Source organism: Hippocampus zosterae, chromosome 2 (assembly GCF_025434085.1).
Source record: "Hippocampus zosterae strain Florida chromosome 2, ASM2543408v3, whole genome shotgun sequence".
Classification (NCBI taxonomy): Eukaryota; Metazoa; Chordata; class Actinopteri; order Syngnathiformes; family Syngnathidae; genus Hippocampus; species Hippocampus zosterae.
In genome coordinates this window covers 36,844,483-36,858,277 of record NC_067452.1, presented here as the reverse complement: position 1 = coordinate 36,858,277, position 13,795 = coordinate 36,844,483, and the positions used below count along the sequence as shown (strand labels likewise).

The 13,795-nt window shown below is 43.9% G+C and overlaps 1 protein-coding gene across 7 annotated transcripts in view; it reads right to left on the bottom strand.

Moving 5' to 3' along the window:
* The window catches only part of LOC127591319 (TOX high mobility group box family member 2-like), a 154,729-nt gene that overhangs the window by 99,031 nt on the left and 41,903 nt on the right, over nt 1-13,795 (bottom strand). For 4 of the 7 annotated variants that reach the window (XM_052051326.1, XM_052051343.1, XM_052051334.1 and 1 more), the window contains exon 1: nt 5,992-6,611. In XM_052051326.1, the coding sequence (XP_051907286.1) occupies nt 5,992-6,096 (105 nt within the window). In that variant the 5' untranslated portion in view covers nt 6,097-6,611. Of the gene's footprint in view, nt 1-5,991; nt 6,612-13,202; nt 13,327-13,795 lie in introns of those variants that run through there. The other 3 variants (XM_052051361.1, XM_052051373.1, XM_052051381.1) reach the window with 1 other exon arrangement.

Here is a 13,795-nt window from a genome sequence, read left to right as displayed (position 1 = left end):
TCTTGAAGAATTGTGTTTTCGTAATAAAACAGAAGAGAGAAAAAATGCAAGTCACTCAATCTAGGACCGACTGTTTTTCATGTATTTATTTATATATTCTTTATTTATATTTTATCGTGGATCTCTCTCTCTTCTCCCCCCCCCCCCCCCACCCCCACACGTTTTATCCAGAGGCTAAGTGAGGCAGCGGCAATAAAAAAAATAAAAAAGAATTTCGCTTTTTATTTGTTGGGTTTCTCAACCTGTATTGAACCAAGGCACCCATTTTACTGAAGAAAACTCTGACATCTCACTTCCAAAAATGTTTGAATGGCGAAACGACAAAGAGCTTGTCTCAGTTCACTCGCAAATTGACTGACTCGGTGTGAAATCGAAGCCTGTTTAATTGAACACAAAGCCGAAATGCTTGCAGAAAGCCGTGACTTATTTTGTTGTATGGATGGCAACAGGTGGATACACAAGTTCACTAGACATGCTGCCAGCTAATGGAAGAGCATTGAACTGTGTTCTGCCTTTCACTACACGTCACTGGCATACCGAGAAGAACAAATACATATATTAGTAATTAAGGAAAAATAATATTTGGGTAAATTAAGTGAAATTGGGTCATCTCCCAAGGCAACCCCCTCCCCACACACACATAATGGGTAGAAATGATTGCCTAAGTGACATAACAAATTCAGCAGTAGTAAAATAAAGTCAGCAAGGTGAAAACATGAAGCGAAAAGGGAAGCTCAGACTGTGTAAGCATGTCAGAGCCAATTCGGGTTTAATGAGATCAATAAATATTTCATTTGGTCAGCGTCCCCGATACAAAAAAATAAATGTCTGCGTATTAAGATAAGATAAGATATTCTTTATTTGTTTCACACTGGGGAAATTTACAGCCTCCAGCAGCAAGAATGTAGGTAGAAAGAAGAAGGAAGAAGGAAAAAAACAACAAACACCGTTCAATTAAGTGCAATATAAACACAAAATGGATAAATCGCAGTGCTATTTACAATTTACATTTACAGTTTACTATTTACAAAAACGTGCGGACTATGATTTCGTGTCAGTTTGTGCTTGAACCCTCAACTCACTGTGTGTCACCGGCTTTTCCACAGTGGTATGCACAGCCTTCCTCTACACAGGACTATGAAAGCAATTGTGATTGCGATTCCGGAGTCAGCAAAACGCATGAATGGCCCTGACTTAGCATGACACGCACACACACACACACATACACGCACGCAGGCACTGTCCACATACCGGGCCACTGATTACTTCAACCCATTTGACTCTCACTCCATCCTTTGATTCTCACTCAGCGCATCGCCGTCACATGCCACAGAATTTGTCATTAGCTAAAAGCGACAGCGGTGTACACGCAACATGAATATGCAGCAGCCCGCCTGAGTGACGGATGCATCCGGTTCGTTTGCTACCCCTGCCAAGGAGGTGATGTCTTAACTCCGGCGGGTAGGCCTGATTGCGAGTAGGATCACATCAAAATGGGCTCAACTAATTCCCACACAACTTTGCACAGGCCAAGGAAGTACCCATAAAAAGCTGCAGGTGCAGATCCACTCAAAAGGCCTTTCCCACCTTGCCGCTGTGTAATATTTTAATTGATGTTTCTGAGTTACTTTGTTTTTTTTTCGCTGAATTTTGCAAGATGTAAAGTGGTGGTTAAAACCACATTAATTGTAGGTCTGCGAGGAGTTGCAGAATCTCCTGAGAAACACTCAAGCTTCAAAGTTAATGTAAGTACAGTTCAGTACAATGTGTAAATACAGTCAAACCTCTGTTTTCGAACAAAATTTTGAGTTTTTTATGCCTCGGATTACGACCGAAATTCGATTCTCAAAAAAACTGAGCTTACTGAAATGCGCCATTTGACTGCTCTCGCCTTCCTTACACGAGGAAGTGACGCTTCATCGGGTAGACGAGGAAGTGACGCTTCCTCAGTTGTCGCTTTCCATTGTGAGCAGGCGTGTTCAATAAACTTTTTTTTTTTTAAAGAGCGTGGATTCGGTTTTCGAACAGCCTTCTGGAACGGATTTTGGATGAAAACCGAGGTTTGACTGTATTAAATATTCAAAATTCCAAAAACAAACAAACAAACAAATATATATATATATATATATATATATATATATATTTATATATATATTGTAGCAACCACAAATGCCCTCTGAGAACTCCGACATTTGAATTTCGCGCCGCGAGACTGATCAGCCAATCGGCAGCCCCCGCTGCCGCTCGCTACCAACCAATCACAGCCCCCGGGTGGGCTGGACGTTTGTTTACACTAACGTCCGCTTTGCTGGTATATAAATGATCGTATGTTTGCTGAAACAAAACAGTGTACCACCGCTCTTCGAGTACTTCACTTCACTTCGCCGGGCCGTCGCTCCTTACAATATATATATATATATATATATATAGCGAAATTGCCGCAAAAGGTCCCGAGATGCAGCGAAAGTCAGCAAAACAACAGCGAAACACATCGAGCAACATATACAGTCCTACCTACATATATATATTTACTGTATTTTGGTACTTAACACTAACCTAACCAACTCATATACAGTATATGTATCGGGGGTTGGGGGGGGTACCTACTTTGTAGATTTTCCTCTTTCGCGGGAGGTTCTGGTCCCCATTAACCGCGATAAACGAGGGATTACTGTAATTGCCAAAAATGGAGCAGTCCAACCTTGTGTCTGCTCGCCAACACTTATGAACCAGTAGGTGGTCTGTTATCAGTTGAATAGATGATGGAGGTTAAAAAAAAATTGCCATTTGTCCTTGATGGAAGTCTGTACTGATCATGACGTTCTCGTTATAGAGGGTGATAAGTTGTCTACAGTATAGGCATAAGGGTGACTTGTACACCCAAACACAATGATCCAATCTGTTCACTTGATGCATGATGAGCCTGGATGGAAACTGTCTGAATATGTAAAGTGAAAGTAACCTTTGCACCACGCAAACAAAGACACGCACGCACGCGCGTGCGCGCACCATTGCATACGAGGCGGTACTGTAATAAAAAAAAATAAAAGAAAGAAAGAAAATACAGCAGTGCGATAAGGCATTCAAATGGAGCGCATCATTCCCCAAGCTTATCAGAGGCAGCGAGGACCACCAGGCAACAAAGCTTCAGCTCTTCAGTCATGTCCTATCGAGGCGGATATCAGTTGTTGGGAGGATATATGAGCTGGGTGGGGCCTGAGTGTATAAACACCGGGCCCCTCACTCTCGCTGCACTCTGTGCTCTTGCACTGTAGCCAGTGAGTGGCCTCACTGGAGCAGTCACCACTGTTTGATTAAGGTATTCAAATAAAGGAGCAGGCAAGGTGTTCCCTTCTCACAAAGCAAACGACAGGAGCCTGACAAACCAATAGCCTCTGCGCAGTTACAATTGCCCCCCCCCCACACACACACATCCCCGCCCCTCCCATATTTTATTTTGTCAATGCATCTCAGTCCTTCTAAAACTGCCTTTTTGTGCATCATATGAGTAATACATGTAAGCATATGCAGCCCGTGAGGCAGCAGACAGCATTAACAAATGACACAGTTTCATATTATCCCTGCTCAAAGCTTGCTGTGGAGCTATTATTCTGTATAAATTCTCCCGGGCGCTTGCGAGAGCGCCACGGAGATAAAAGACGTGAACGCATAGTGAAAATGAAGTGGGCACTGAAAAGTAGTGAAGTAGAAATCTTCAGGGTTATTTATGGATCTTTCTGAATCATCTCATCCTGCACTTGAAGTATCCCCCCCACAGTTCATTTTCTGCAGCTTTATTTTTTTTTCTCTCTTTCGTTCCTAGCCAACTGCAAAGCATCATAAATACAGTGTTGTCACTTTTCTTATCGAGGGGGGTTATGCTTTGGTGAACAAAAATGAAATTAGTTAAATGATTTACAGATTTTTATTTTTATTTTTGGGGGGTTTGCAGAGGGGTGGGGCATAGGAAGCCATTACATTTTAGTGCAAGTCCAGATATATGGAGGGGTGTCACCAGTAGCTACCATGAGAATCGATTGCAAGAACCTGGGTGACAATAATTTAGTCTGCTCAGGAGGTGGACGTGCGCCAAATTCGGATTGTTCGGCTTTAGTCGCTCCGTCGTTGTATCATTCGAATTATCAACCATATCGGAGCTAGAAACAAACTACTGATTTAAACAAGCCCATCTCAGGACTCTTTAGTAGTACTTTCTGACTGATCAACACTGTAACGGATACGCTTCCACCGAATGCGGTGGGCGGAGGGGAGTAAAAAGTGGCACCGGCAATCTCACAGCATGCCCGCAAATGATTATGAATGGAAGCAGCTGCGGCGCCAAAATGAGCAGCGGGACAGCATTTGAAAGCATGGCGGCGGCACACGTGTTGGCTGTCACATAAACTTGCTAATTACTCCAAGTAGACTTGCGGTCGCATTCCGCGCGGCATCCACCAAGCGCACCGACGGTTTGCAAAAATAAACGCAGCGTAAAGCTCAAATGCGAGGGCATGCTCGGGTTATATCAATTAAGCTTGCTCGCCACGTGCGCGTGCGTAAGCGTGCGCGGCAGAGAAAGACTCGACAGCAAGACGAGCAACGCTTGCCTTTTTGCACAAAGTGACTATCGAGAGCATCTCAAATAAATCAGAAAAAGAGCATGAAATTGCGGTCGTGTGCAAAGCGGAGAGTTACGACGTTTCATTTTTGGCTCCGCGGCAGACGAAAGAAGCGTAGAATCAAGATGTCAGCCGTGATATTTTGATCTAGGGGCTTTTAGAACCTAACGCATAACAGTCATCTTTTAATGAGCGACAACCGTGGACTTCATTGTGTTGAGAAGACAAAACAAAAACATTGATTGCGGGATCGTAGTTTACATGTGTCATGACACCTGCCCTCGAGGCCTTACTCTGCTTTTTCTATCCGCATAGTGTCAACACATCCGGAGGCTTTGGCTCCAGGATGATACACTGAGCATATTCTCTGGGATGTTCCTAATTCCTTTCACTCACAGAAAAGAGAAACCTGCTGAAGTACAGACAGAGTGAAAAAGTAATTGTTGAGTGACAGGTGTAAACGTGATTGACTACGAACCCATTATCACCAACACCTCAGTCTTCTTTTAACCAATGACTGCAATGTTCCGTTCAGTTACACTTTTCCGTTGCCCACACAGTCTGCCATAGAATTCCGAACAGTGTCATGTCTCATTCTCTAAACTCATTTAAAAAAAGGGGGGGCGGCGTTTTATATCGTCACTATGTCGTATGGTTGTAGGATGGGGTTTGTGTGCATTGAGTGGAGAATTATTACTAACGTTTTGCGTCTTGCGACTGCCAATGAAACTGAGCTCTAGCTAGCATGTTTCGAAAGGCGGCGACGGGTTTACATGAAGAAGTGTACCCAATAAAGTGGCCAGGGATACTCTTAAAGTACTTGGTCTTATTTTGTTTCATGATGCTACACTTGTGGTACGTACGCACACGGAGCTAGCTGCTCCGGTCGTGTTCCAACATGACAGCGAGTCCCTCTTCTCGGTGGCTTTTATAAATGTAGACCGCTTCGTGCCAGCCACGGTATGCGGTACGTATCGCGATACAAAACAATTAAGCGTACATTATTGCTCGTACACATTCACTCAAGCTATAAAGAATGCAGGTACCGACGGATGGATTTTAGACACACCGGGGCGGGACGACTAAATTGCACATTTGAACGCAACATCACCGTGGAAATGTCACGGCGAGAGTAAAAGTTATACTAAACTTGAACTCCTAACGTCAGGCATAAATTAAAAAAAAATTAAAGCCGTCTTTGTAGCGTTTTGAGGGTCAAACAAACTATTAAGGAAGACAAAGTAAGTAAAACGCGCGTACATTACAAAAAAAGGGAAGAAAACAATCGCAGGTTGGCAAGACGCGGGCGCGTGTACACACACTCACATGCACGCGCGCGATGTTGTTAATCACTTATTTGTAAGTCTTTTACCTTGTTGGGGTGATAATAGTCCAGCGAGCTCAAGCAACTTGGATCAGCAGGTAGGGAGCATGAACCCACATTGGCCGGGGGAGCAGGGTAAAATCTCACGTCCATCTCACGTTGAGCGAGCCTGAACGCATCAAATCACTTCCAGCTTGGACTCGAACTCGCTGTTGTCTCGGCGATAAAGCACACACGCGTACACACGAGAAGAGAAAGAGACAACAAAAAAAAGGGGGTGGGGGGGCAGAATCTAAGTTGTTCTCGGTGCACTTTTCCCTCTTGTTCAGTGGCGGGCTGGTGCGCAGTGGTCCTCAGCGTGACAAATAGTCCCTCACTCCCAAGCACAAATGTCACAGATGCACACGTGCTGCCACAACTACTGTATATCCGGGTATTCCACAGCAAAACAAACCTCCCAAGTTGACACTTTTTCTCTCTATCTCTCTTTTTCCTTTCTTTCTTTTTTTTAAACTCCACCGTCAAACGTCAGCCCCCTCTGTGCGCTCTCACACTGGCTTTGTTATGGACGTGCACATATTCTCGCACTGGTTCCAGTGCGCAGAAGTGGTCCGACTTCCCTCTGCCATGCGACCTCTGCCGATTATACAAGGGAAAGAGGAAAAGAGAAAAAAAAAGAGACAGAGAGAGGAGGGGGGAGGGGAGGGGAGATTGGTTGGCTGCCTTGGCAACCGTGTGCTCCTTTCTGCAACTGCGCACTCCCGATTAGGAGCAAATGTAGTGTATAGCTCGCGCGCGTGCTTGTGTGGATTCCGTGTGCCCCTTTCTATACTGGCGCTCCCTAAAGACTCCTTCCCATACGGGTGATTGTGCCAAAAGCAGAGTGTAGACTGAGTTCAGGTGCACGTTTAGTGTGCGCGTGTGTGTACAGTGCATTATTTGCATGGCTTTTTTTTCAAGTAAAATTAACCTGCTGCACCCTGCAAGCACATTTCTCCTGTTACGCACTATTGTTTGGTTTCATTTTACCTCCAGTTCAACGAACACAATCAATTCTGAAACACACACACACACACACGCGCACACACGCACACACACTCAGGAAATAATGAAACATGAACCATCCATCATCCAATTCAAAATTGTGCAACCTCTTGGGTATCTAGAGATATTATCATCTTTATTATCGTAATTATAGAAGGTACAATATAACTTTTTTTTTTTCAAGTGTAGCAGAATTCACCAGCACACATTTGGTACAGCTTCTGTTGCTTTTTTTCGCATCCAGTTTAAACCTCCAGTGCAAAGTGCATTGATCGAACATTAGAAATCTTTTTTTTTACTTGCTGTTCTATATTTGTATCATTACATGTTATCATAAAATGTAATAAAGCTTCCGCCATTGAATGAATTAGAAAGGGTTTTCAAGATATCACTTTAATAATCAAAATTTTGACTTCTGTGACATTCTCATTTATTCTTCCCATTGGAGTCCAGTGTTATGATTACAATATATTTCACTGGCCTCCCATGCATTTTGCTGACTGCTTGCCCCCCGTGCAGGGCCACAAGGGGCGTGCCAAGCACAGATGGCATTTAAGTTATCGATATTTCACGATATTCAATTAAACACAAGGTATATTACCCAAAATCATGTGGTTCTACTGCCTCGTGTTTGTTCATTCCAGCTGCCACTAAAAAGAAAAGTTTAGTTTCATTGAAAATTCCAGCAGTGCCCGAGGTGCACGTGTCCCTGTCGTAAGTTACGCAGGAAGCGTTGAGATAGCGCAAATACAACCGCACAGCAATGCACGACGTGACGGCGTACAGGTATACGTTCAAATAATGAGTGAGCTTTTGCAACCGGCGCCATTACACACAAGGAGCTTTAATCTTGTATCGGCACACAGTTGCAATTGTGAGCCGAGAGAAGCCCAAAGCTGGGAGAGCTGCTTCTGACAGCTCGCCAAATGTGATGGATAGCATACCCTTGCCCTGTGATGTGCATGCACATTTGATGTTGAATGGGACCATTGTCTTTCAATCACGTCAAGGCAAAGTACCGAACGGAGCGCATTTTCCATTGCCTGACGTTATTACTGTGCTATACACTTTCCGGTGCAAGCTTCACACCACTGCCTGCACGCAAATGCGTTACTCTCATGACTGTGCTCGCTTTCATTTTGCCTGTTTTTGTGATGTGTGCTTGTACTGTAACCATAGGAAATGGTCACGCAATATTGGGGAACATTCAAGGTCCAACACATTCCCTTGAAGAGGACAAGCAATTTTTAATGGACATTTGAATATTGTAACAAGGGAGGGGGGGGGGGGGGGTCATATCGCTAGCAAGATATGAATTTAGCCTCACTGTATCACTGTTCCTGGATGGACTATTTATTCATTCATTCATCTTCCGAACCGCTTGATCCTCACTAGGGTCGCAGAGGGTGCTGGAGCCTCTCCCAGCTGTCTCCGGGCAGTAGGCGGGGGACACCCTGAATCGGTTGCCAGCCAATCGCAGGGCACACAGAGACGAACAACCAACCACGCTCACACTCACACCTTGGGACAATTTAGAGTGTTCAATCAGCCTCCCACGCATGTTTTTGGAATGTGGGAGGAAACCGGAGCACCCGGAGAAAACCCACGCAGACCCAGGGAGAACATGCAAACTCCACACAGGGAGGCCGGAGCTGGAATCGAACCCGGCACCTCCGCACTGTGAAGCCGACGTGCCAATCGTTGAGTATGTCGCATGACACGGGCTACGATGCGCCAAAACAACTCTGAATGGGCTACGAGACATTACATTTGTCTGCGACACGTCTGTCGGGCTACGTTCATGAAGTCTGATGTCAGTATTAAACAAAGTGAGTCGATCATTTTAAAATTAAAAAGTAATTGGGACTCTGTTTTTCTATTTAGCAGAACAACGAGGCACACGATGAGTGCACTGTACATCATTCTTTAACTATTTTTTGTGACGAATTGTAAACAAATGACTCTGCCCGCATGGCAACAAGTGGTTACGGAAGTTTATCGCAATGCAATTTTTCTACTTATGTTTCGAAATTAATGATGTACAATAGTTTTTATCTGAAAATATAATTTCAGATTCAAAATAGAATTTCAAAAAGCACATCGGAGCAGAGTCTTTGATAGTGTAGTACACTGGTGTCAAACTGAAGGTCAGGGGGCCAGATCTGGCCCGCCATATCATTTTGTGTGGCCCGCGAAAGCAAATCAAACATGTCAACTTCCATGATGTATGTTAAAATCTCGAACATTTTAAATGATCATATGTAATGAAAATCAGACATATTGTAAGCATTTTTTGTAACCGAACCCCTCATGACAGCAACTTAAACAATAGTTGAAGAAACCGTTTTTATTTGGTTTCAGTCATAACGGCCCTCCAAAGGAAACGGTAATCAAAATGTGGCCCCCGTCAAATATGAGTTTGACACCCCTGGTGTAGTGGTACACAGGTCGGACTTGTGTGCGGGCAGCTTGGGATCGGTTCCCACTCAGTGACGGTGTGAATGTGGGTGTGAATGGTCGTTTATTTCTATATGTGCCCTGTAACGGACTGGCGACCAGTTCAGGGTGTAGTCTGCCTTCTGCCCGAAGTCATCTGGGTAGGGATAACAGTGCTGGAGATACGTTTATGTACGTGCATATGTGTGTGATTTTGTTGTTGTTCAACACAAGGCATGACGGCTGCATGCGCCCACTGTTGCGGCTCTTATCTTTCCAATCTTTAGCTGGTCATTATATCGGCACCCCTCTCATGTTTGAGGGGAAGCGCTTTAATTTTGCGGAGCGAGCGTTGAATTGCGGGCACGGTCCGTCCTGACTCCAAGCCACCACCTCTAGCCCAGCCCCCCCCCCTCCCCCAGGCCCAGCACACTGAGGGTTAAACACATGGCTCGGTGCCATGGCTTCATGGGAATGGAATGTGGAGTGCTGTGTGTGCACGGTTACTTTCCCAGCATCCTTCACTGCCCCGGCGCATGCTAATGATCAGTATTATTGAAGCACAATTGATGGGCTAGCAAGCAAACAAGAGAAACTAATTACTACTACGGCTTTATTGTCCTTTAATTACTCAAGCGCTGTGGCAATTAGCACTGCACAAAGGCGCAGGCCTACTTTAATCTCAAGTAAAATGTGATGCAGATGAAAACATTTGGAGAATGAAAGGTAGATAAGATCATTTGGATTTCGGTCCGTTCTGCAGAAATGGGGGGTGGGGGGGGGGGCTGGCTTGGGGGTAAAGCATGCGAGAACAAAAGGATTACTGAGGGTTCAGCTCATTTTGACCCAGAATAATAAACAACAATCAACAAGAAATAACATATGCCTACCGGCAATAATAAAGAGCGGTACCACAAAAGTGCAGTACGACTGGAGTGAATTGTATTTTTTTTTAAATTCTCATCCTCTGTGATAAAACACCCCAGCAACTTTGAAGTTGCTGGGGTGTTCATTAAATAAGAAGCGTGACAAAGACAAGATCAGAAGCGAATGCGACATGCTAAGCTTGTCCAGTTTATAACATCAAGCACTCTAAAATGCGATCACGTTTGGGGAGTTGTACAAGCGGTGCATGTAAAACAATAAGTAGAAATGGTCATCGTTCTCTACCGTAGGTAGACACAACATGCTCCCTTTGATCCGCGTGCCTATGGCAGTGCTAAGCTAGGAGGGGCAAAGGTGTCAGTGCATTCTCTGTGTGGGCGGCAAGAAAACTGAAAACAAAAACAAAGGACGTCGGCGTGTTATGCTGCATATGGGGGCGCATGAAGTTATACGATTACGAAAAGGGAAGTGGGAATAACATTCCACGAATTTAAAAAAAAAATTAGATTGGACTTTGGAAACTGCATTTTGTACTTCCTCGGGTAGTCTCTGTATGATATTAAAAATCGGCTTGAGGAACTGAAACCTTTGTATGAGATAAATATGCAAAGAACGGAAATCGGGAAATACTATTTCACAGCACTCTCAACCATTTTAAAGTTTCAATTAAAACTCTGCGTTTTAGGGAGTTAAAACAGCGGCAGGCAACCACCGGTTGTATTTAACAGTTCAATCGATTCAGATTACAAAGACTGTAAATCACAGAGATCAAACTCAAGGCCCGGGGGCCAGATGTGGCCCGCCATATCATTTTAAGTGGCTCGTGAAAGCAAATCAAAGATGACAGCTAAAATCTGTACCAAAAGGTCACATTTTTTATTCACATCAGTTACATACTGTGAGCATTTTCTTGTGACCAAACCCGTCATTAAAGTTACTTAATAATTGAATGAAACGTTATTCTTGACTTATTTATACAGTTTCAGTCATCAAAGCCCTCCAAGGGAAACAGGAATTATAATGTGCCCGCGACAATAGTTTGACACCCCGGTTGTAAGTGTATGTGAGGCTTTGTAAAGCTATTTGTGTAGCCACCGTATGATGTAGATATGCTAATACACGGTGCACTGCATTTACTATTTTAATCCAATTTTTTGGGGGGACGGACTGGCGGACCGGTGACAATTATTGACTGAAGCGCAGTTAAAATAACGACGATGGACAGATGAGTACAGTTTGGTTCGGCTTGACATCATGACAGACCGGCGATGACAGACGCTGACGAATGACAGACCGGCAAAATGTATCAATAGATATTATAAGTTACACAATTAATTTGCAGCTGTCCAAAGTTTGTTTGCAAAAGTCCCCTTTCACGAAATTAAAAACAGTGAAGGCCCCGGGGGGGTGGGGGGGGGGGGTCATGCACACATCACAATTAATCATACCTCTACCTAAGACCTCACTTAATCATACCTTTCAACCACACTATGCGTATGGCAGCTACATGCCCCCCCCCCTTATGAATTGACTTAATCTTACTTCATTTTGAGAAGGAGATTTCACATGAATAGTTGGAAGTTTGATTGCTGGTGTAGCAAGTCCCTCCGATAAAATGGATTTGGCTGACTGCACCATTCATGTGCTGTAATTTGCATAAAAAACACATTTGACTCCAAAACGGAATCAGAGTTTTGAGAACCATATTGTGATTATATTTTATACTTCATTGATAGTATATCACATCATATATTGCTATTATATACTGTATATATACATAAACAGTACATGTGTTTGAATATCAATATTTGTTCCTCACATTTTCTTAAAGCAAATTTTGACAACAAATCATTCATTCATTCATTCATTCATCTTCCTAACCGCTTGATCCTCACTAGGGTCACGGGGGGTGCTGGAGCCTATCCCAGCTGTCTCCGGGCAGTAGGCGGGGGACACCCTGAATCGGTTGCCAGCCAATCGCAGGGCACACAGAGACGAACAACCAATCCGTGCTCACGCTCACACCCAGGGACAATTTAGAGCGTTCAATCAGCCTGCCATGCATATTTTTGGAATGTGGGAGGAAACCGGAGCACCCGGAGAAAACCCACGCAGGCCCGGGGAGAACATGCAAACTCCACACAGAGAGGCCGGAGCTGGAATCGAACCCGGTACCTCTGCACTGTGAAGCCGACGTGCTAACCACTGGACTACCGGGCCGCCCTGACAACAAATCAAGACGAGCAAATTTTTCTGCGATCCATGCTTGCTCATTAGCATATTCTAATAGAGTTACGCAAACTGTGCTGTGAAGGGTATGATCCATGCAAATGTTCCCACCATCCTAATAACTGCTGAACTGCATCCAAAAGCACGCAACATGCTTTTGGATACAATCCTGGCCTTTGAGTCTTGACTAGCTTCGAATATCAAGTCGTAGAGTTATGTTTCATTTGACATTTCTTTGGTTGTTTTGGAAATTGACACCCCCCTGCCCCCCAAAAAAATCTGACGTATGTAAAGCACAACCAGAAGTTGTGCCGATTATTTTTCATGCACCACCTGCCTGTGATGACTGTGACTGCGAAACGGAGAACCTTCAGGGCATTTAAAACTCAATTTAACTCAGGGGCAAGATAAATGTCAAGGATTTTTCATTTACTCAAAATGATTTTATTAAATGTCAGTGGACCTCATGGCTTCAATAAATGTAGTCATGTAGTGGAGAAAGTATCATTTAACATTTTTGCGGGAAAAAAAACTCAGACACAGACACATTAAATATACAGTATATATATATATATATATATATATATATATATATATATACAGTATAGATATATAAACACACACACATGCACACACTTTTTTTTTCCCCAAGATCTCCTAATCACCTTGAGGAAGACTTGAGGCTCCGTTTGCAGACCTTTGACCTCTGTGCCAGGTCACAGTGACCCCGCCAGTTTGGGGAGGGCATGAGAAGCAGCGGCACATCCCAACTGTGTCAACAATCTGCTCCTAGAGGACAAATAAAGCTTAGATTGTGTTCCTGCCAACATTGACTTTGGCAAAAAAAAAAAAAAAGAAATATGAGCAGAGACAGACTTTCTCTACCATTAATGTCATTAAAGCTGCAGCATGTGTGCCATCCGTGTGATGGTCATCTCCGGGGGAGAATCAAACAGTATGTTCACCGTTTGAGTTTAAAGTTGCACACCATCAGTGCGGCACTGAGGACTACATGAAGGGATGCGGCATCTGTACCGCCAATTTTCAACCTTGGTTCTGGTGAGTGTGAACCCCCCCACCCCCCAGTCTGAATGTCAGTTCCCCATAAGGCACTGCATATTTAGCACCACCGCTACATTGGATTAATCAGAGAATTGCTCTATTTGTATCACTGTATGATTTAAAAAAATGTATTTTGAATCTGAAATTGTATAAAAAAATCACAGCAAACAATGACTGTAGCGTTAGGATCGCTCGG